Here is a 25,172-nt window from a genome sequence, read left to right on the forward strand (position 1 = left end):
TAAAAATAAAAGACATTAAGCTAATACATGGATGTAGAATCGAACATTGAAATTATACAGATGGTAAAATACTTTTCACTCCACATATGAAAAATCCATATATTTGAAGCAAGCATAAGAATCTGACAGGTAGAGGAACTGGGGCAGACAGTTATACTATTTCCCTGATGAGATCCAGTAGGAAGGGAGGAAAATTTTCCCTGGTTAATTTTCAGTGTTTCCTTTAACCCGTTGGTATAGCCAGTTAATCATATAGTACATTATGGGAAAAAATAGTTTTCATTCAGTGACTGCTCTCCAAATTGGTTTCATTAATCCTAGGCCCAATACACTGAAAAATTATTTGTTTATAGGTGGGATTCAAGCCAGGGAAAGCTGACTATACGATGAAAAGCTGGGAAGGGTGTAATCTCTCAACTTAAAGAATGGTTAATCTTGACTAATGTCTTCTCAATGAAAGTTCCCTGCTTTCCAGGAAACAGATTCTCAATATTCCCTACACACGAAATTGCTCCACATTTTTGCTCTTCCTTGAATTCCCTTATTACTTCAATTCTGAAGCTTTCCTTTTCCTTAGAGAACTAACTTCTCTCTCAAATGTGTTCCCATTGCCCTTTACACATTGCTCTACTCTAACGACAAAAATGTACTGCTGTATCTTCTAAGATTATTCTCTCCAGCTACATACCATAATCCGTTCAGGTAGAACCCTGTCTTACTTACCTCTATAGTACCAGAAAATGGCAGTGTTCCTGGTACAACACTGAGCACTAGCTTAATAAAACTTTATTAAGTTTAAATAAGTCTCTTGGTGGTCATATTTTTCACCTAGTAGATGTTTCATAAAAACATTTTTGAATAAAGCAAGATTGGTCAGAAGATGGGATAATAAAATCTGAGAACATGGGGGAAAGACAGAAGAGGGAAGAACAATAGAGAAAAAAATAGACAAATTTATAAAAAATAAACAAAAAAGTTCTCCTTGTATCCAATTTATTTGAAAGTAACTTCTGGGCTCAATTTCTATGAGTTATTTACCACCTTAACCATTTCTACATTGCCGGGAGCCTAAACAAAGAGGCATCTCTAGGCCTGTTTCATGTGTCAAACTTTAGCCTCCCAATATGTACACAGATTTAATGACTGCAATGATATTTTTGCTAGTTTTTGTTTCTAAGGTAAATTTCAGATTTTTTGAGATGGTAGATGTCAACAAAACTAATCAAACTAATTTCAGACCTAAGGTGACAAATAAATCCCCCAAACCCTGAAGTTGAGAGCATCTTCAGAAGAGTACACAGGCAGGAAAGATGAAACATATCTATAATCATAATTTAGTTTATCCTGTTGAAGACAGAGTACAGCTGTTCTGTACACTGTGTTCTTACGTGGTTGGTCTAATCTACTTTCATTTACTCTAATTTGAAAGCTTGGAATACCACTTTTCTGAGATTCAGACTGAGTTCAACAATTAGAAAGTTTTAGACATCAGTTACATTTTCTGTAACAACATTTTCGCCTGGCAATATGACCTTGAAAAGTAATGATTAAATAATAGCAATATTCAATTTAATTTAATAAACCGAAGCATCACATTAGGGTAGACATTCTAGGGACTATAAAGATGGGTGAGTCAAGGTCTCTGTTTTTACAAGCCAGCATCTGGAGTTGGGTAAAAAGATACATTTACAATCAACCTTAATGCAAGGTGGAATATGAAAAGGTCATCTCAGGGCTTCCCTGGTGGCGCAGTGGTTGAGAGTCCGCCTGCCGATGCAGGGGACACGGCTTCGTGCCCTGGTCCGGGAAGTTCCCACATGCCGCGGAGCAGCTGGGCCCGTGAGCCATGGCCGCCGAGCCTGCGCATCAGAAGCCTGTGCTCTGCAACTGGAGAGGCCACAACAGTGAGAGGCCCGCGTACCGCACACACACACAAAAAAAGATCATCTCAGAAATAAAGTAAATTATGGCAACACAGAGGAGGAGGGGCTAGTTTCTGCTATGAAGGCTTGAGGAGGATTTATGAAAGAGTGGAATTTGACTTAAACTTTGGAGCATGGTTTAAAAATTCGACCTGTTGGAGGGGACAGAATAGAGGCCTATGTTAGTAAAGTATTAGGAATAAGAAATAATTCAAAGCTTAGTTTGACTTCTGGGGTTACTGGAGACTGAGTAAATAAGGCCAGTTATATGAGGACTCCATATCTACTTAATTGACCCCCAATAAAAACCCTGGACACCAAGACTTGGGTGACTTCTCCTGGTTGGTAATACCTCATATGTGTTGTTACATACTGTCGCTGGGAGAATTATGTATGTATGATTTTACTGGGAGAGGATAACTGCAAGTTTGTGCTTGGCCTCTTCTTGATTCTTCCCTATGCACCTTTTGTCTTTGCTGATTTTAATCTGTATCCTTTTCACTTTAATAAACCACAAGTATAACAGCTTTTCAGAGTTCTGAATCCTTCTAGTGAATCATTGAAAATGAGTGTTGTCTTGGGTCCCCCAACACACCACCGTAAAGATAATAGGATGTCTACACCTATAAAAACAGGTTAGCCAACTGGTAGTTTTATTTTGTTTATTGTGATAAATCTTTGAGGCAAAATATTTTAGATCCTGCTACAGGTCCTCAAGCTAATCCTATACTCAATTCACTTCAACCCTCTTCACAAGCAATTATCAACTCATAAATTTGCAAAGACCTTATATAATATTGTATAGCATCCCAGCTTGAAGCCACCACTTTAAGTTTCTAGACTTCTACTTTTTCAGTCCTGAGTCTATACCATACCTTTTCTTTATTTCATACTTTCTCTAGCTCCTAATCAGATTGAGCTAGACTCATTCAGTTGAGAAGTTCTTGGTTCTGACTTTTCTCTAGCTCTACTACAGTTGAATATTAAGCCAACACTAAATAGTAAATATGGTAGATATAGTACCTATATGTGTGTCCTTATGGACTGGTTAAAGAGCCTCTTGAAACTGGTAGGAAAATGAAGAATCAGGGAGAACATCTTTTTAGCTCCCTAGCACTCTGCTTTCTGGACATGTATAGAATTAATTAGTTCTACTCCCTTTTTAGTTTTAGTTTTTTAGTTTTTAGTTTTAGTTTTCTAATCTCCCTTGAGAGAGTAATTTCTTATTGAAGGATTGTGTCTCCAGAGTTTTCTTTAAAAAGATACTAGTTTTAAAACAGTGATTACTAGAGGACATTACAGTTTGATATTTAATAAATTTTAGATTTTTAGAGTGGTACAATTCAAACACAGAAGCATGGTGTTCCAGGACTTTTATTGAACCTTCATAGAGACAGAGGTTCCCCACTTTCTAGTAGTTTGCTAATACATGTGATCTTGGAAGCTTGGGTCTCAATTCTTTTTATGGGTTCCCAGGTGCATAATTGCTTTTTCAAAACTTCTTTATGACCCATCAACAACTGTCATCCATGAAGCAACCCCTCATTGTATTCCTAATTTATTTTCAGCTTGATGGGTAAGTTTTATGGGTAAGTTCATTAAGCATTTTAATTTCCTTTGCTATCAATATCAAATTATTAATAAATGCTCTGTATATCACTTCTCACTGTTTTTTTATTCTCTGTAATTATTCATTCATCAAATCATAGCTGAGCTACTACCTATAAGGCATTATATGAAATGCCAGAGGGAATATAAAAAATGCCCTCAAGACAATTATAGCAAAAGAAGTAAGAATGTGGACAAAGAAGTATAATATAAGGCACAAGGGAGTTACTGCCCTAAGAGGAGTATTGAGTACGTGCTCTGGATCTGACACCAGATTTATGACCAAAGTTCTCCAACCCCCTGAAGGAAGAATAACACAGAGAAGCCACAAGGCTGAAAGAAAAAGATGTATCCCAAGGTTTGATATAGGAGTAAAATAGGCTACTGCAGCATTGTTCTCTTTAACTAGAATGTTCACAGATGTAAGAATGTCTATTGTAGATCTTTTAAATCAATCAATCCAAACAGTAAAACCATCGTTTTTGTTCTTTTCTTGCCACTTATATTACTAAGATCTTCAAAGGCAAATACCTTATAATGTGTCACCATCCAACTCAGTCGCCAAAGCACAGATGTGAAAACAATTGATCCTGAATACCTAATGATGATGGTGAGAGTCCGTGACTTCTAGCCCAAATACTCTCTTAGTCATTATGAGAGGTCTCTTTCCTTTAGCTATTATTCTATCACTTCTTTGTACCGATCAACTTTAAAAAGAATTGTTAACATGTAATTTAATACAAATTTTAAAAGTTGTTTTAACTGCTTATCTAAACAAAATGGGGTCTAATCTATTCTCTCCCTCAGCATTTCAAATGGATAGCTCTTGTCAATCCAGTATATTTATTTTAATATTTTATTTATTTAGAGTTCAATAGTGACTCTAATTTACAAATTTAATGGTTATTTTCATACCTAAACCTATGAAATAGGTAATTTCCAGAAGGCTCCAGACTTAATTTCCAGAATGCTCAGACTTCCACTCTAGAGATTAACATTCCCTTATATGACCATATTTTCCTAAAAACAAATATTCTAGTTTTTTCATTTCTAAACCATTACTCCAGTTGGTTATATTAACAAAAATTAAACAGAACTAATGAGAGTTAATTATTTTTTCATTGTCAAATATTAATCCACATAATAAATATTTTATTCTCTTATGTATCGTGATAATAAAAAGTGTCACTTCAGACCAGTGGTTCTCAACCTAGTTTTTATTATCTTATCCCTAAGGAGCCTCTTTAGTCATTTTTTTCATAATCATCTCCACCATGAAATTTTAATTCTACAGATATACTGCATGTGCTGATGTACTGTGTGAATATGTTTGCCTTATACTAAAATGGATATGATATTTTTGCCCCCAAGAACAAATTTTCATCCCCTTAGAGAGAAATATGTGCTTTATATACATATTTCTGTTGAACATATTTAGCTGAGTATCTAATTAGATATTTTGTGGCCTACTCTATAAAAAATATATGTAATAACTGTCCTTTTTGTCTTTAGTACTTTTTTTTTCCTAAAAACAAAGTTGAATTAGAAAAATCTGACTAGGTTCTTTTTTCTTGAAGTGACATATTGTTGGGTTGACATCAGTTTTATTTTTGCTATAGTTTCCTTAGCAGTTTCTCTCTTGAGAAATATAGTCACAATAGTTCCCCTGTATTCTTTCTTATGAAGCCACCTTCTTATAAATTAGGAACAACTTCAACAGTACATGTTTATCTGTGATTGTTAGCCAACTGGGAATTCTATTGACAAAGTTTCCAGGAATATCTCCACTGACATTTAAGTTATTTTTTGTGATAAGTGCTTCAGAAATTTTGCAGTCATGCTTGTTTATTGGGGTGTTTGTAGTCAATTACAGATTTTCCTGTTATGGCCTTCATTCTAATGTATCCTAGTATTAAAAGAAGTTAACAAAAGAAGGATAATTAGATAATTAGCATTATTTCTTGAGTGTTTACTCTTTAAATATACTGTTCCAAGGCTAAATAATAAATACTTGGTGGGTTAGAAAGAGAGAGAGAAGAAAATAAATGAAAATTTCGTTCTCACTTTTTACAACCTTAACTTTTAATATTAGAAAAAACAATATTTTTGAACTGTAACTGTTGCAAGAGACAAATTCTAGTATATACCTTTAATGCTAAAAATTTTACATCTATAATTTAGATTTTGGATCAAATATATAAATCGAATGCCTCTTGTAAAAATGCCCTGGGTTCGAGCCTAACAAGTTAAAGAGGTAATCATCCCTGTACATAAACGGAAAAGAGGAGGGAAACTCAAACCAATAAAAGTATTAGCACACAACATAAAAGTCCCATTGGGGAAAATAATGGAAACATCTCTACTTGTAAAAAACTATAAATAATCAAAAAATTAATCCAGCAGGTATTTATGATTATACTTTATATTTGCACAGGGCTTCAATGTTATAATTACACCTATTGAGAGCTGGGCAAGAAAGATTTAGTATCACTTTATGGATTAAGAAATATGAATCAGACAGTTTAAGTAACTGTCAAAGCTTCACACTTTTTTTAGTTTTCTCCTTTCCTTCTTTTTTATGTATGAGCCACTGTGTTATCCTCTTATTTTTTTAATGATGAAGAAAATATACAGAATTGATGTCATCACAGGGGTGCAGAAGACATTAAATGGATTGCAAATTGTGAAAAGATCATAAAGGAAAAGAAACAGGTGACAAGTGACTATGGCAGAACGATTTATACCGGGGGATAAAGGACAGCTTTGCTGAGAAGTGGAACTGAGCCTTGAAAAATGCCTAGTAAGCAAAGGGAAAAGGTCAGAGTGAGGGTTTCCCAGCAGTCTGAATGGAATCTGTAAAATTCCAGAGTTAGAAAGAGGTTGATGACTCAAGAAATTTAAGCAAGGCTGGAAGACAGTGGCTGAAGCTCAAGAATATTCTGGCGAGGTAAACCAAGGTCAGATCACATCATTTTGTGCGTCAGCAAGAACTTAATGTAAAGTGCAATAATAAACCCAAAGCAAAACAAGATGAAAATACAGATTTTGATTTCTAGTCTTTTACTTCACTGTTTATCTTTCCATTATGACTTTGATAAAAATAAAAGCACATGTTCCTACCTAGATCAATGTCTATTTATATTATTTACCAGAGCCTGCAATCCAACTGACTTTGGATACATAATACGATGCCAAACTTCAAAAGAGCCAATTTTTAGCATGTAGTACTTAAAATGAACAAATACCAAGAGTCAGAACAGTATTTACATTTACTTGATTTGTCATATATCTGAGATTGTCTTCTCTCTTGTAATTTACCAGAAGAGAGAGGAATTTTCAAAATTTTAATAATGCATAACAATTAGTAAATATTTTTGCGTTGCATTGTTTTCATATTTTGAAATATAATTAGGATGGGGTGCTCAGTAATATCATTATCTAAAGAAGGATATAACAGAAAATCTTATGTGTAGAGGTAATAGTATTTGACAGTGTATTAAGTGAGAAATTTTGTTCACCTCTTTTTAAATCAGGAAATCCTTTTTTTCCTTCAATTAGAGAAAGTTTAAATCTGGAATTATTTTAAAGCATTAGAAAAGTACATATAATATGATAATTATCCACTACCCGCAACCTAGAGGCAAAAAATATGAATGTTTTCCCAAGTGTGCTTCAGTTATATTTTTAAAGAAATAAAACTTAAGCACATTTGAATCTCACTTCTCTCACTGCGCTTCTATCCTATTCCTTTCCCTCTTTCTCTAGAGTTAACTATTATTCTGAAATTAGTACACATAATATCAGTGTATTTAAATTTTTAAAATTTATATTTGTGTGCTCACAGAATGTTTTATGTTTTACAACTTTACATAAATGATAACATAATGGCATTTTTTTCCTTCACTTCACCTGAAATTTATCAGTGTTTTTACACATAAGACCTATTTCACTCACTCGAGTTGTTTCTTGTACCAGATTACATGAATATATTATAATTTATTTTTTCTTCTTTATGGATATTTAGATTTTTCCTAATTTTCATTATAACAAGTAGGTCTATGTTGAACATCTTGTACATGCTTTTATACATGTTTATATAAGATTCTTTTGGGGTAAACATCTAGATATTGAGTTGCTGGCTGACAGGTTTTTAATATCTTTAATGATACTAGATAATGCCATATTGGCCTCCTAAGTAGTGGTACTAATTCATCCTAATAACAGCATTTCCATTTCTCCAGATTTTCACCAGCACTTGATATTAGCAGCTATCTCCCCATTTTAAATATTACTTTATGGTCTTCAATAATCTTTTAAAAAATACCTGTACTTGAGACATTTATTTCTAAGCACCACATAGTTTTGTTACTATTCTAAATATTTTTATTACATTTCCCAATTGGTTATCACTAGTGTATAGAAATGCTACTGCTTTTTATAAACTGATTCTTGTATTCTGCAATCCAGTGAAACTCTTCTGGGTTCAAAATTCTTTGACTAAAGTACATATATTCTGAGAAGTTTTTTCAGTGAAGTTGGACTATTAGTGGGAAACACAATAATCTGATATTTGTCTCTAGTTTTAATATTTTTCTCTTTGTCTTGACTAGTGGGCAGGGTTTCTACTATAAGACCTGGTGGTGGTCTTTTTTTTTTTTTTATCTTCTTCAAAGGATGTATAATTTTAATTCTAAATAATTCTTTACTCCTTCATTATTACTTGAATATTGTTTCTCCCCAATTTCATCTAATCTCTTCTTTGGCCAGTCCTGCTAAATTTTATGTTTTTTTTTAATCATTCTATCAGCCATGCCACTCAGCATCTCACACTTTTATTTCTTTATCTCCCTATGACAATTTACAAGTAATTTCCTCCATTCTGTATTTCTGATTCTCTATCCAGCAGTTTCTAATCTCTTGTTCAACCCATTTACTGAATTTTAAATTTCAATGACTACATATATTTTTATTTCTAGAAGTAAACTACAGTAACGTTTTTCCACACCTGCGTATTCTTTTAATATAGTGCCCTATTTTGTGTTGTTTTTTCCTATTTTTTCTTTCTTTGTTCTTTTATTTTCTAGTCATATTTTTATGACTGTACATTTTCTACATATTTTATTCTATTATTTATATTATAAAATTATGATTACATATTTTGTTTATATAATTTTTTTAGACTACCCTATTTTTTTTAGTTTTTAGTGTACAAATATTCTGAATTTTATGGCTTCTGAGTCCCTTTCGTAGTTATTTTCCTTTTGTGCAGTATACTGCTTTCCAGTGAGCTCACTGTCAGTTAAGGCTATACTTTCTTTCCTGTGGAAATACCATTTGCTTGACTTGTTGAAGAATTCTAGCACAGAAAGGGAGAATAAAACTGACCCCATTCCCATGTGGCACACAGGTTTGAGGGTTTGACAATGCACTATTTTTACCCACCTAGAGCCCCAAAGGAAAGAGAATGTTTTCTAGTTGCCACTCCTAGCTTGCAGGTGCAATTTTCTCGTGCCTGTTTCTTTCACTGCCAGGGGACATTTCTAGAGTCTAAGCTTAAGTGAATTCAGTTCCAGTTTCCCTCAGTGAGCCCAAATCCTAGTGTCAAGTCTCAGAAAAGCCATTAAAACTCTAAACTTTAACCCCCATCTTAGGACTATGACCAGTCTCCCACCCCCCACCCCACCCCCCAATGACCTTAATTGCAGTTTTGCTTGAGTTTATGCTTAACTCAGACTTCCTTCTTTGGTTTAACATCTAGGAAATTCCCTTTCTTTCCTGAATCTACGTGATTGCAAATTTATTTGCTCTGTTTTATCCAGAATACTTGTATTTGAAACGGCAGAAATCGGAAAAGCGGTGTCAACTTTTCTCAGTACTGCATTTTAATAGAATGTTAGTCATTTAAAATTTATAACAGAAATAAATTTAGGCCCAAGACTTTATGACAAAGTACTTTCTTAAAATGTTTACAAACTTCAGTAAATATTCTTTTCTAAAAAAATTATGGAAAACTGTTACATATTATAGTGAAAAAGAATAAATGTGCAAATGTTTACTGGTTAATAGACATTTTGGAGATGAACGTTTTTATAGATATCACTTTACCTGAATTTAAGTCTCTAGTATCTTAGCTTCTCAATAATGTTTTACCTGTTAAATAGCATTTGATATATGTTGTTTTGAATAATCAACTGACAATCCTATGTCAAATCATGTTTTTGTTAAACATGCATATAATTCATGACTTTTAAAATTATGTAGATATCTACTGAGACTTGCTTTCTGCAAGTTTTTATCCCAAAAAACATTTAGTTTATAAGAACTTATAGTAATCTATTTAAAATATCACATAGTTGAAGGGTAACTCTTTTCATGATGCTCGTTACTTAATTTTTCATTCTCTTTTATGATTTCTTAATTGCTTATTGTTGTGTTTTAATTGTCTATGCAGAGCTTCAAGTGACTTTGTAGAAGGCATTTTTCTTATTAGGATTATAATCACTCTTAGTGCAATATTGAGGCAGGCAGAGAGCAGGTGGTGGCTCGAGGAACTATCCCTCGGATCTCTGCTAATGGCGACAACTCTCCTGTTCTAGCCTTTCTCTATATATTTTTCAAGGAAAATGAATGGGGTCTGCCTCCTTTATGTGTTTCTCTTTCCTCGCAAAAATACTGGGCATCTCCCTTCTATATATAGTATGTGTGTAACAATATTCCCTTTCTCTTTTTTTCTTATAATTTTTTTTTAATTCATTTTTGGCTGCTTTGGGTCTTCATTGCTGCGCGCAGGCTTTCTCTAGCTGCAGCGAGCAGGGGTTACTCTTCGTTGCAGTGTGCAGGCTTCTCATTGTGGTGGCTTCTCTTGTTGCGGAGCATGGGCTCTAGGCACGTGGGCTTCATTAGTTGTGGCACGTGGGCTCAGTAATTGTGGCTAGTGGGTTCTAGAGTGCAGGCTCAGTAGTTGTGGTGCACAGGCTTAGTTGCACCACGGCATGTGGGATCTTCCCGGACCAGGGCTCGAACACATGTCCCCTGCATTGGCAGGCAGATTCTTAACCACTGCACCACCAGGGAAGCCCCCTTTCTTTTTTGTCCAGTTTGATTTCCTATATTCTAGAGACTTAGGAGGCTTCTCTTCCATTTTAAGCACAGCTGTGTCTGTACTTTATTTGAGCAAGTGGTAAAGGTTAGAGATTTCTGTGGAGTTTTGGAAAAGGAATAAATCACACACAGGAAATATATTTGGTAAATATTAGAGAAGATGCATTAAGAGCCTCTAGGATTGCCCCAAAAGACATACAGGATGAAGACAGGTGGTGTCCTTTAAAAAGTGATCACCCACAGACCACTCCAGTCTTGATCTACAAGTGTAAGTCTCCATTTCTGATAATATTAGAATAAAAGGTACTAAATCTAGTTAATTTACTATATATCAGTACATGGCAACTCTTTACCATGGACTGTACACTTTCTGCCTGTTTATATGGACAGAAGTTTTATTGTTTCAGTGGTCCAAGATAGGTACCTAAATTATCCTTGATAAAACATATACCTATTATATAACTATTATAGTATTTAGCTTCCTATTTCAGACATTCCTGTCCCAATAAATGAACACTCAACATCAATACTAATATTTACTTCTTATTTTATGGTCTAACGTTTGTATACATATGCACACTCATATAACAACTATCAGCATATAATTTATAGCTGCCTAGAGAAGACTAATGAATTAATAAAGGAAATATTCTTAATAAGATTCCACCTATGTTTGAGAACAAAGAAAAAAAGAAGTAACATTTATTTTTACCTCAGTATGGAATGCTAACTTTTTCAATGGAGTGGTTATTTTCTCAGCTAATATAGCTAACACTGTCTGATCTGAACGTTTTGGAACTGATTACTATAGCTAAAGGAAATCAGTTTTATCTGTTTAGACTTGGGCTTGCCTCTATGTTTCCCCTATGGGTATAAGCTGCAGGTGTAATATATCCTTTGGTGTTAACACGATTATCTGAGTGTATACAACAAATAAAGTTGCAATTTCTGAAAGTACTCTTGGGAGGAAATATTGAGCATTTAATCAATTCCTCTAGGGTTTCTCACATTATTTGGTAATTAAACAGAGGATTTTGAACATGGTATTTTCAGACCTATCTGGGTTCAAATTCAGAAGACTATTTAAAAATCTAGAATAAAACCCTTGACAGAATTATTTTCAGAATTGGATACAAAGCTGAAGTAGTTTTGAGTGTACAGTAGATTTAAAGGATTGCTAGTTTTACTGTTGTGTATTTTAAAATTAACAGACTAGATAGGTAGTGGGGGAAACCTGTTTTTGTTATAAAATAACACATTCTCAAGGTGACTTATCTTCTGTATTTGTAGGTTTTTAGACAAATGGCATGTGTCTTGCTGCAGTGAACCTGGTTCTAAAGACACTTAACAGGAATGCCACCAATAGAATAGAGAATGGAGATTTACAGACGTTCCAATTGCTTAATGCCTGCAGATATATGAGAGAAACCAAGAAAAATGACCTTTGCTCTAAACAATGAGACATTACTAGAATAAACAACATACCTTGCAGTTACAGGGTCCAAAACAAGGGTCCTCATTTGTGCTCCCTGCACCACTGCAATTACAGGGTTTGCAGTCTGGGTAGCCAGTGTAGCCCCTGGCACACCGATCACAGCTCACCCCTCTGAAGCCAGGTTTGCAATGACAGGACCCAGGTGCCAGACCTAATGGTAGATGAGACACATATCAATATTTTCTAACTGACTCATAACCCCCCTCAGACTATCACAAGATGGGAAAGTGCCTTGGGCAGAAAAATATACTACTTGAAAAAAAACCCTAACAACAATCATCTAAGTATAACATCACTAAGTACAACAAAGCAAAAGACTAAGGGTGTTCAACCTAAATGTCCATCGACAAATGAATGGATAAAGAAGATGTGGTACATATATAAAATGGAATATTACTCAGCCATAAAAAGAATGAAATAATGTCATTTACAACAACATGGGTACAATTAGAGATTATCATACTAAGTGAAGTAAGTCAGAAAGAGAAAGACAAATACCATATGATATCACTTATATGTGGAATCTAAAATATTACATAAATGAACTTATCTACCAAACAGAAACAGACTCACAGACCTAGAGAACAGATTTGTGGTTGCCAAGCAACAGAGGGTTGGCGGAAGGATGGACTGGGCGTTTGGGATTAGCAGATGCAAACTATTTATATAGAGAATGGATAAACAACAAGGTCCTACTGTATAGCACAGGGAACTATATTTAATATCCTTTGATAAACCATAATATAAAGGAACATGAAAAGGAATGTATATATATACCTATAACTGAATCACTTGGCTGTGATTTACACAACATTGTAAATCAACTATACTTCAATAAAGTAAATTTTTAAAAGAGACTGAGGGTGTTCATGGGAATACATATTTGGGGGATAAAAAAGAATAGAGGAGGGAAATAATAGCCATTTAAGTTTGCTTATTTTAAATAGAGAAATGCAAGAGACAATTTTTATTCTTGTCTTTGATTAGAAAAATAGAAAAAAAACACATGAACGAATACAAGTTATTGACCTTCAAAATCTGGAAAAATATAAGAGCAAATCAGTAAAATATAGTCCACTCAAAAAACAAAAGAAGGGAGAAAAAAGCAAGGAAACGTTATGCTGAGAAAACATAAAACAATGACAGAAAGAGTGCCAAACATACATACTAACAATACATAAGTTAGTCTTACTCTTTCAATTAAAAATATGTGCATGTAATGTTCACAAGAAATAGACAAAATGACAAGAAATATTAAAAATAAAAGAAGGTAAATATACATTAGGAAAGCATATAGAAAATTAAAAACAGTTGTAGTAATATTAATGATGGCCAAAGTAGAATTCAATTAAAATAAATTCAATAGAACAAGCTCTGTTTACATTACTAAAGATACAATAAAAACATAATTTAAGTTATTATATTTATGCTCCAAATAAGCACTAATTAGAAGTACAAAAAAATATAGACAATGAAAGATACTGGAAATCAAAGGAAAATTGAAAAAGTCATTGCAGATGTGGTGGAAATAGCAAGAGAAATAGAATTAGAAGTGGAGCCTGAAGATGGAACTGGATTGCCACAACCTCACGTTATACTTTAATGAATGAGGAGTTGCCTCTTCTGGATGGGCAAAGAAAGTGATTCCTTGAGATGGATTCTACTCCTGGTGAAGATGCTGTGAAGACTATTGAACTGACAACAAAGAATTTAAAATATTACATAAACTTAGTTGATAAAGCAGCCACAGGGTTTAAGAAGACTGACTCCAAATTTGAAAGAAGTTCTACTGTGCATAAAATACTATCAAATAGCATTACATGCTACAGAGAAATCGTTCATGAAAGGAAGAATCAATCGACGTGGCAAACTTCACTGGTGTCTTATATTAAGAAATTGCCACAGCCATCCCAGCCTTCAGCAGCCACCACCCTGATCTGTCAGCCACCATTGACATCAAGGCAAGACCCTCCACCAGCAAAAAATTGCAATTCACTACAGGCTCAGATGATGGTTAGCATTTTTTAGCAAGGAAGTCTTTTTTAAATTAAGGTATTGTGTTTTTAGACATAATGCTATTACACACTTAAGAGACTACAGTATAGTGTAAACATAACTTTTATATGCACTGGGTAACCAAAAATTAGTGTGACTTGCTTTATTACAGTGGTCTGGAACTGAACTTGCAATATCTCTGAGATATGCCTGTAACGTTTAACATTAATACATTTATTTTTTTAAATCATATGTATAAGTCAAATGGAAAAGAAATCCGTTCAATAAAGGTTGCAGATGCATTCCCCCAAATTAATATTTGTTTCTGATGTTAAAAATCTCCAGACCTTGATACCAAATGTAGAAATACTGCAAGTAATAAACAATGTCTATTAATGTTTGTTTCTGGAAATATTATGAAGTAAATGTCCATAAAGACTTCCTTGTTCAGAACACTTGACTATGCAGGATGAAATTAAAGATAGACAGTTAGCAGAGAGATATATATATATAAAATGGTTGTGCTGTTATGAAATAGAGAAACCCCTTGGAGATCAGAAACTAAAAAAATTACTTTCTAGAGTGGTAAGCCAGTCCTTAAACCAGTGTCTTTCCTGAAGTTGACTAATTCTGATTAACTAGTCTAGAGCATGGAGCATGGTTTTATGGAACAAAAGACAATTTCTAGGTACTACTCAAGTTAGGAGGACATATCAGAGAACTTTACATATAAACTCAAGACTCCTGAAAGGGTAAACTAGAAAATACACAGGTATGTGTGCGCACACACACACACAATCATGAAACACACAAGGAAACAAGGCCCTGATAAAGACTTAGCAGAAAAATCAAACTGCAGAATCAAATAGATAGCAGAGAATACTGGTAACAGATACAAATGAAAAAATAAACATAGAGCTGTCCTGTCTTCTCTGTGATTTCACTTTCCATGGTTTCAGTTAACCTATGGTCAAACACGGTCGAAAAATATTAAATGGAAAATTCCAGAAACAGACAATTCATTAGTTTAACATCAAGTGCCATTCTGAGTACAGTGATGAAATCTTGCACCATCCCACTCTATCCTGCCCAGGATGTGAATCATCCCTTTTGGCAGCATATCTCATCCCACTGGTCACTTAGTAGCCATATTGGTTTTCAGATTGACTGTCAAGGTTTTGCAGTGCTTGCGTTCAAGTAACCCTTATTTTACTTAATAATGGCCCCAAAATATGAGTAGTGATACTGGCAATTCAGATATGCCAAAGAGAAGCCATGAAATGCTTCCTTTAAGTGAAACGGTGAAATTTTTCAACTTAAGAAAGACAAACTGTATGCTGAGGTTGTTAAGGTCTACCATAAGAACAAATCTTCTATCTATGAAATTGTGAAGAAGGAAAAGGAAATTTGTGATAGTTTTGCTGTTGCACCTCAAATTGTGAAAGTTTTGACCACAGGGCATGATAAGTGTTTGGTTAAGATGAAAAAGGCATGGAATTTGTACAAAAAGATATTTTGAGAGAGAAAGACCACATTCACATAACTTTATTATAGTATATTGCTATAACTGTTTTATTTTATTATTAGTTGTTGTTACTCTTGCTGTGTCTAATTTATAAATTAAACTTTATCATAGGTATGTCTGTATAGGAAAAAAACATCGTATATGCAGGGTTTGGTACCATCTGCAGTTTCAGGCATCCACTGCGAATCTTGAAACATACCCCCAGGGATAAGGGGGGACTGTATTTAAATGTTTAAAGAAACAAAAATAATATTAAATATAGGTGAATTAAAAGAGACTATCAGAAAAACAAAATGCAGTTAGAAACTTTTCTTATAAAATATACCAAAATAAATTCCAGATGGATTAAAGAATTAAGTATCCTAAAAAGAAATCAAGTGGTCAAGATGAAAGTGGTCAAAGGTACAAACTTCCAGTTATAAGATAAATAAGTACAAGGGATGTAATGTACAACCTGATTAATATAATGAACTCTGCTGTATGTTATACATGAAAGTTGTTAACAGAGTAGATCCTAAGAGTTCTCATCACAAGAAAAAATGTTTTCCTTTTTCTTTTATTTTGTATCTATATGAGATGATGAACGTTCACTAAACTTACTGTGGTAATCATTTCATGAAGTATGAAAGCCAAATCATTATACTGAACACCTTAAACAGTGTTGTATGTCAATTATATTTCAATAAAACTGGAAGAATAAAAGGAAATAAAAACTAAAGAAATAAATAATTTGTGTAAACTTGGAGTAGATAAGAATTTTAGGATTATAAAGGCATGTAAGAAATCCAATAGAAAAATATTGCTATGCATAATAATTTTAGTATGTCATTATTATAGCTAAAGTGGGTTTTCTAAATTTTCATAGGTTATTATATAAAAATTTTAAAATTATATACATTGAAAATTCTTATCTATAATAATGAGACACAAAGAAAATCCAGAAATTGTTCATAACAAATACGACATACTATTAGAGCTCTTACAAATCTATGGAGGGAAAAAAACCACCTTACACCAAAAAGAAAATTAAGGAAACAGAAAATTCACACACAAAATATTTGTTTTTCTCTAGCAATCAGGTTAATGCCAATGAGATAGTGAACATCATTTCTCATGATCTGGTTATTCATTCTGACTAAGAAATCCAAATCATTAGACTACATCTGAGACTGTTTCCTAAAGAGATCATCAGACTAAACAGGAAGAGAAAAATGTATCATGGTTATATGTCTAATTATTCAACTCCAGCCCATATTGAATAAAATAGATCTAATTATAATATTACAAATATTGATTATTGCTTTCAATTTAAAATTAGAAAAATTAATTATTGGCCTGGAACCAAATATCTCTACACAATTTTTGAAAAGGTGAAGATGCAATTGACAGACATTGTCAAGTAGGTTGAAGATCAGGGGAGCATGTAAGGACGGTCTTCTCAGTTTGTGTAGTATGACCTCAAGAGATAAAGTCCAACTTTAATAAATCAAAAACTAGGAATTTAAGCTTTTTATTTAACATGCTAAAAATACCACAGAAGAAAAAAATTATAAAAAGATATGAATGGTAGGAAGAAGGTGATATGAATGAAATGTTTGTGTTCCAAGATGGACAGTCAATAGGCAATATTTAATGGTGATGAAAAATACTAAGAATATTATTCAGATATTGTTTGAAAGATAAGTTCTTCCAAAAGAACTTAAGAGGAGGAAAGGATCAGTGTGATTAAATTTGGAAATGAGACTAGGGGTGCATAAGTTGAAGAGGACACTTTGCTGTTTATTTTATTACCTTCCCTACTGTTAAAATTTTATGTGACCATGTGTTGTTTTTATAATAATTGAAAAATCACTATTTTGTACAACTGTAACTTATATAATATTGTACATCAACTATACCATAATTTGGAAAAAAGAATTTAGAGCACAAAGGAAAAAAATAATTGAAAAATATTTATATCCAGAGATCTTCATTAAAGCATTGGTTAAAATATACAAAATTTAGAAACAATCTTAATATCTATTCAAAGTTGAGTACTGTATTCAGGAGCTAAAACCAGATTTCAGAGAAACGAACGGATATGGGGAAAAATTCATCATGTAAAGTTAACACACAAATGTTAATAAGAGTACTATGCTGAATTACCACTGCATTGAATACTCATTTTTCTACTTTTTTTTTTTTTGGTAGTCACTTTTTTCAACAACAAAATACCTACCATTTTAAACTCGGGATAAAATTAAATTACATTGCTCAAAATAATGTGATTTAGTTGCTACCATAAAAAGATAAGGGACCATAAAATGAAAAGTGACATCAATAATTCACCATTTGAGTTTTTAAATAATAATTTTTTAATCTTTTAAGATTTAAGACTGTAAGGCTTAAACAGATAATCAAATAGTTTTGTAAAGAAAGCAGGTAAGCTAAACTGTGCCAAAGAAATATTGCCAGTCTTTTAAATAGAAGGTCTTTCGGGGAAAAAGCCTATAGCATAGCCATGATTTATTTTAGTCTTTCCACAGAAGAGAAGAATCCAGTCTTAGAAATATAAAGAAACAGTTCCAGATATATTCTACGAATTTTCTACTTTGGCAAGCAACTTTCCTGGAAGTAGTTCCTAAACATTTTACATCAAAGAGTTAATTTGGCATTTGATTACTTAATGTTTGGAGTTCATCGTGAATTTCAATCCTCAAAGAAGGTTTTGTCTTAAATTAATGTCAGCTCTTTCCCTTCATTAACTCATTCCTACTGCCTTTTACAGTCCTTTATGTAGACTTCTCACTTTCTGTATTATTAACTACATCTCAGTCTGTGATCTCATCTATTCGCTCTTCCCATTGTAGCACACACATCCCTCAAAGAACACTGTCATTTCACCCTAGAAATCATACATGCTGCAAAGCAATATAATAAATAGCAAGACGTCAAAAAATTACATACACCACAGATTTATAATAGACTAGAAGATATATATATAGACATGTAAATATGTATATATGTGTGTGTATATATATATATACATGTATACTAATGCAAAACAAATGATTCAACTTTTCTTGCTTCTAAAGTATAATTAAACAAACATAATTATTGAGATGAATTAAAAACTGCTTCCTGTAGGGGACATTGATAGCTGTAACAATAAATTTATACTGAGCCCACGTGCTCTGGGGCCCACGTGCCGCAACTACTGAGCCTGGATGTTTCAACTACTGAAGTCCGCGCACCTAGAGCCTGTGCTCCACAACAAGAGAAGCCACGGCAATGAGAAGCCTGCGCACCGCAGCAAAGAATAGCCCCACTCTCCGCAACTCGAGAAAAAGCCCGCGTGCAGCAACAAAGACCCAACGCAGCCAAAAAAAAAAAAAAGAATAAATTTATTCCATCTTCTGAAAATAATCACACTTGGCTTTAGTTGTCCTTTCATCAGAACAACGGCCTTCTACTATAGCTCTCACCTCGTTGAGCACGTTTTTCATCCTTGACACAGACTTCACTTAAGGAACCAATTGGGTCACAATGGCATGGCTGGCATGGTCTTGGATAATTTGGAGATATCTAAGAAAAATATTAAAATTCTGTTTTAAAAACAGTAAATTTTTCAATTCAGTAAGACTTTAAAGAACATTTTAATAAATAATAATAAATTATATTTAGAAAATGATAATATAAGAAATTTTCTTTATTATATGTTTACATTTTCTAAAATCCATTTCATCTAAGTGGATACACAGAAATAAAGAGGATAGCATAATAAACTACTAAATATTTGTTACCTAGATTCAACAATTATCAAGATTTTGCTATATGATTCATCACATTTTATTCTTTGCTGAAGTTTTTAAAGAAAATCCCCAATAAAGAGTCTTTTAATCCCTACACATTTCAGTATGCATCTCTTTCTTTTATAATCACAGTATCATTATCATTACAAACAAAAAGAACAACGTTTGCTTATATAGAGAACATTAGAATATTAGAGAAATATACATTCCATAATAAAATCTTCCTTACTGTTGTTTTATTACAACATAGTTCAAAATTAGTAATTTTTCCCCGAAGTAATTTTTCAAAAACTTTTTACATTGATCATGATATAGCTAATTAAATAGAAATGTATATTTGGTGCTTGAAAAAGATGTTAAATATTTACGTTAAAAATTTGACTTTCTCAGGAGGCAGCATAATCTGGGGGGAAACAATGTAGGCTCTGTAATTAGGAAGGCTTGAGCTCATATCCCACTGTGTCCACTTACTGGCTATGTGGCCTCCTGCAATTTACTTACTTCCTGATAATATGAGGATAATAGTAGAAACTTTAGTGATGTTATTAAATTAAAATTAAGAGGAATAACATATAAAGCATCTCATAAGATTCCTCACATACATTAAATACACAGTACAACTAGCAGTTTTTAATGTTAGAATATTTTAATTAAACACACCTAGACCGTTCTAATGTACCAAATATACAATATTTATTTTCAAGATGCAATAGGATAAGAACAAAAAAAAAAATAAAGAAATTCTTTGCCTAGGAAATACTAAAATACTCTGAATATATATAAAAAATTGTGTATATAAGTATATATATATGTTTCTCCAATAAAATACAGTTTTATATATGTATATATCTAGGTTTAATTGATAAATGAAAACCTGTTTGCTAATATAAGTCTAAGTTTCACAAGTAGAGAAATATTTACATGTCTGATAGAATTCAATCAACTATATCCACAGAACAGTTTCAAAATCATCATTTGTTTAAGACCCATTCATTCACTTCCTATTATGAAGTAAGGACTGTGCAAAGCACAGATAAGGCCTGATTTCTGCCTTAAAGAAGCTTACAGGAATAGCAGACTTGAAAGATATTGATTAAATAGAATGTGCAAAGTGATAAAACAGACACACAAGCAGCGCGTTTTGGGGCAAAAGAAGAGAGAGTAATAACACAATGAAGTTAAGCAATGTTTCACAGAAAAAGTGACATTTAGACTGGAGCTTGAAGTATGAGTAGCAATTTGAGAGTGGAACTGGGAGGAGGGCTTTCTAACCAAGAGAAAACCAAGACATGAAGAAAAACAAAATAAAACTCTCTGTGGGCATATAGCAATACATTTCTTTAGGATAAATTCTTAGCTCTTATAAGTATGATTTATGATTCCAATGATGAGCTTGAGTAAACCAAAGCCTCTTAATTTGTTATCCTTCTTTGTGGTAATTGGGAAGATCTGCCTGAATCAGACTGCCGATCAGGAACAAGTCCTAACATAAGAGATTTTATAAATTAATCTACTTTATACTTGATTTTTAATTTTATTAAAATAATCAGATTACTAATCAATCCTCAAAGTAAGCACTGCTATATGTGTGTGTGTGTGTGTGTGTGTGTGTGTATTTTAACATTTAAATATATGTATTTAGGAGATAAATCTAAAATTATATTTTAAGGCAATAATTTTAAGAATATCATAGAGATACGTTATTTAGCTATAAAATTTGCAATGCACAAAACTTTTCTATCTGTATCTTCATAAAAACACACTGAATTTCTACCCAAATATTAAGAACCTGAAAGATTTGAATTTTTAACACAATATAGCATACGTATTTTTATGTGTTAAAATATGAAAATCTAGGCTCAGATTCACTTAATAACTTGTAATAACTTGATGAAGCTTCCAGTTTGTTTTTTTTTTTTTTTTTTTTTTTTGCGGTACGTGGGCCTCGCACTGTTGTGGCCTCTCCCATTGTAGAGCACAGGCCCCGGACGTGCAGGCTCAGCGGCCATGTCACACGGGCCCAGTCGCTCTGCGGCATGTGGGATCCTCCCGGACCGGGGCACGAACCCGTGTCCCCTGCATCGGCAGGCAGACTCCCAACCACTGCGCCACCAGGGAAGCCCGAAGCTTCCAGTTTTAATGATGGCACAGTGTCTTGTATAGGTCTAGCACATGGTCAAATGACAATTATGAATTCTGGACAAAATATAAAAATCAAACATTTGAGGACTTGGGAGAATAATCAAAAGCAGGCGGAGGGCTTCCCTGGTGGCGCAGTGGTTGAGAGTCCGCCTGCCGATGCAGGGGACGTGGGTTCGTGCCCCAGTCTGGGAGGATCCCACATGCCGCGGAGCGGCTGGGCCGCTGAGCCTGCGCATCCGGGGCCTGTACTCCGCAGTGGGAGAGGCCCCAGCAGTGAGAGGCCCGCGTACCGCAAAAAAAAAAAAAAGTAGGAAAAGCAGGCAGAAATTAGAAGGATTTGAGATTTGAAAGAAGAAAATACAGTAGACGAGATGCATGTTCATATAAGGATAACAACAAAATTTGCATATCAATACCTCTCAATTCTTAACTGATCCTTTAATTGTACATTAAATCAGGGGACTCCAAGGAGCCCAGTGAATAGCAACAGCTGGAAAGCTAAATGATCTGAGTAAAATTTTCCAGTCTACACACCATAGAGTGAACAGAAACAAGACTTTATCAATCAAGTTGGAAAGGTTAGATAAACACCTGAGCTTTTTAGTAATCTGTCCTAACAAGGTATAAAAGCAAGCCTCCTCAGTTTAATAGTGATTAGTCAGTAAGTTGATTACCTATTAAAACAAAATTCACAAATCTTTGGAAGAAGACAACAAAATCTTGTCTCTACACTGTATCATCCTCAATGTCCTGTGTAAATTATAAATTACTAGACACGAGGAGAAAAATGAAGGTGTGGTCCTTATTCAAGAAACAGCAAGTCAATAAAAACAGACCCTGAGGTGTCCCAAGTATTGAAATTAGCAGACAAGGACTTGTACAGGTCTGTATATGTGCCCAAGAATATAAAGGAAATAATGTTCATAAGGAGTAAACACATGGAGTATTTCAGCAGAGAAATGGAAATTACAAAAAACACAATAAGTCTATAAAGCTGAAAATAAAATATCTCAATGAAAAAATTAACTGGATATGCTTAGCAGCAGGTAAGTGATGGCAGGGAGAAAGGTAGTATACCTAATTATGGATAAATAGAATTTATCCAATCTGAAGAACAAAACAAATTTTAATTACCACAGACTCAGTAACCTATAGGACACAGTCCAGCAACCTGACCTGTATGCAGTTGGAGTCACAAAAGGGGAAGAGAGAGCATGGTTCAAAAAAATTTTTAAAGAAATAATGGCTCAAAATTTCCAAAATGTGGTATAAAATCTCAATTTATAATTACAAGAAGCTCAGTAGCCAAGAAGGTAAGCACAAAGAAAGCCACATTTAGATACACATGGTCCAATTCTGAAATTGGAAAATTTTTTCTGTAACTAAAACTGTAGGCTTTGTAAGGCACATAAGGTTTGTTTCTTCTCTTCCTCCTCCTTCTCTCCTCCACCTCTCACCTAGTTCTTGTTCATCTTGTTCTTCTTTTCCTTAATTTTTTGTTGTTCTTTTCATTTTTGTTCCATCTCCTTTCCCTTCCTCTCCTTTTTCTACTCCCCTCCTTCTCCTCTGCCTCTTTCTTTTTTTTCTTTTAACAAACTTTTACAAATGTAAAAAAAAAATATTTGTTCACAGGCCACATAGATAAAGGCCATGGGCCAAATTTGATATAGAGGTCATAGTTTGCCAATACATGTTTTGGCTGCTAAAAGGCAAATAAAAAGAGGATATCTTGAAATCAGTCAGAGAGTTAAAGACACATTATATATAGAAGAAAAAAATGCAAACGATGGCTGCCTTCTCATTAGAATAAGTGAAATCCAGAAAATACCGTATCTTTATTTTTTTAATAAATTTATTTATTTTATTTTTGTCTGTGTTGGGTCTCCATTGCTGCGTGCAGGCTTTTCTCTAGTCGTGGTGAGCAGGCTTCTCATTGTGGTGGCTTCTCTTGTTGTGGAGCAAGAGCTCTAGGCACGTGGGCTTCAGTAGCGTGGCACGCAGTCTCAGTGGTTGTGGCTCATGGGATTAGCAGCTCCGAGGCCTGTGGGATCTTCCCGGCCCAGGGCTCAAACCCGTGTCCCCTGCATTGGCAGGCAGATTCTTAACCACTGCGCCACCAGGGAAGCCCAAGAAAATACCATATCTTTAAAGTACTGAAAGAAAAACAAACATCTCTCTCCATGTAATGAAAATATACTTCAGTAATAAGGGTAGAATAAAGACATTTTCCGATGAAATAAACCTGAGAGAAATTGTCACCATCAATTCTTGCCCTATTTTTTTAAAAAAGCTAAAGGAAGTTCTTCAGGCAGAAGGAAATTATACAAAATTAACAAAAGACATGCAAGATCTCTACACTGAAAACACTGATATGAATAATTAAAGAAGACAGAAATAAGTGAAGAGATATACTATATTCATTGACTGGAAGACTCAATATTGTTAAAGTGTTAGTTCTCTCCATATTTGCATTTAGATTCTATACAACAATCCCAACTAATATTTCTGTCATTGAGAAGCTGATTCTAAAATTTGCATGGAAATATAAAGAAACTACTATAGCCAAAACAATCTTCAAAAGGAAGAATAAAGTTAGTGCACATATGTTTCTGAATTCTAGTTTTATTAAAGCTAAAGTTATCGGGCTTCCCTGGTGGTGCAGTGGTTGGGAGTCCGCCTGCCGATGCAGGGGACACGGGTTCATGCCCCGGTCTGGGAGGGTCCTGCGTGCTGCGGAGCGGCTGGGCCCGTGAGCCATGGCCACTGAGCCTGCGCGTCCCGAGCCTGTGCTCCGCAACGGGAGAGGCCACAACAGTGAGAGGCCCGCGTACTGCAAAAAAAAAAAAAAAAAAAAAAGCTAAAGTCATCAAGATAGTGTGCCATTAGCACAAAGATGGACAAATATATCCATGGAACAGAACTGGGGCTCCACATGTTGACCCAAAAGATCAACTGATTTTCAGAAAATGCCTCAAAACAATTCAAAAGAGAAAAAGAAAGTATTTTTCCAAAAATGGTGCTGGAACAACAGATGAGCCACACAGATCTCAATCATTATTTCATACCCTACACAAAGATTAACTTGAGATGGGCCATAGCCCTAAAAGTTAAAATTCTAACACTTCTAGAATAAAAAAGAACAATTTCTTGACTTGAAGAAATACTTCACAAGAGAAGATATAGGAATAGCCAATAAACACTTAAAATAAGAATTTAATCCATGGGATCTGCTGTAAATTCATAATAGAAGATCTGCTGTAGCACCAAGCATTGATGGGAATGACTTAGTGATTGCCTAGTACCCACTTGCCATACCTACTACACCCACATCCACTAGAATGGCTAATTCAAAAAGATAGTCAAGACCAAATAATAGAGATAATATGGAAGAACTAGAATTTACATACATTTTTGGTGAACATGTAAAACAGTATTACTAACTTGACAAAATGTTGGCAGTATCTTACAAAGTCAAACATATATCTATCCTATGAAACAAGTACTCTACTCCTAGATATTTACACAAGGTTAATAACACATGACCACAAAAAGACTCACATAAAACTGTTTTATAGGAGCTAACCAAAAACTGG

At 34.0% G+C, this 25,172-nt stretch overlaps 1 protein-coding gene across 1 annotated transcript in view; it reads right to left on the minus strand.

The window, feature by feature from the left end:
• Positions 1-25,172, minus strand: part of LAMA2 (laminin subunit alpha 2) — a 450,165-nt gene that overhangs the window by 306,256 nt on the left and 118,737 nt on the right. Inside the window, exons 9-10 of the mRNA XM_065888629.1 lie at positions 19,111-19,210; positions 12,117-12,277 (exon numbers count right to left, since the gene is read on the minus strand). Of these exons, the coding sequence (XP_065744701.1) occupies positions 12,117-12,277; positions 19,111-19,210 (261 nt within the window). The remainder of the gene's footprint in view (positions 1-12,116; positions 12,278-19,110; positions 19,211-25,172) is intronic.

The sequence above is a fragment of the Phocoena phocoena genome, chromosome 12 (assembly GCF_963924675.1).
Source record: "Phocoena phocoena chromosome 12, mPhoPho1.1, whole genome shotgun sequence".
In the NCBI taxonomy this organism is placed as follows: Eukaryota; Metazoa; Chordata; class Mammalia; order Artiodactyla; family Phocoenidae; genus Phocoena; species Phocoena phocoena.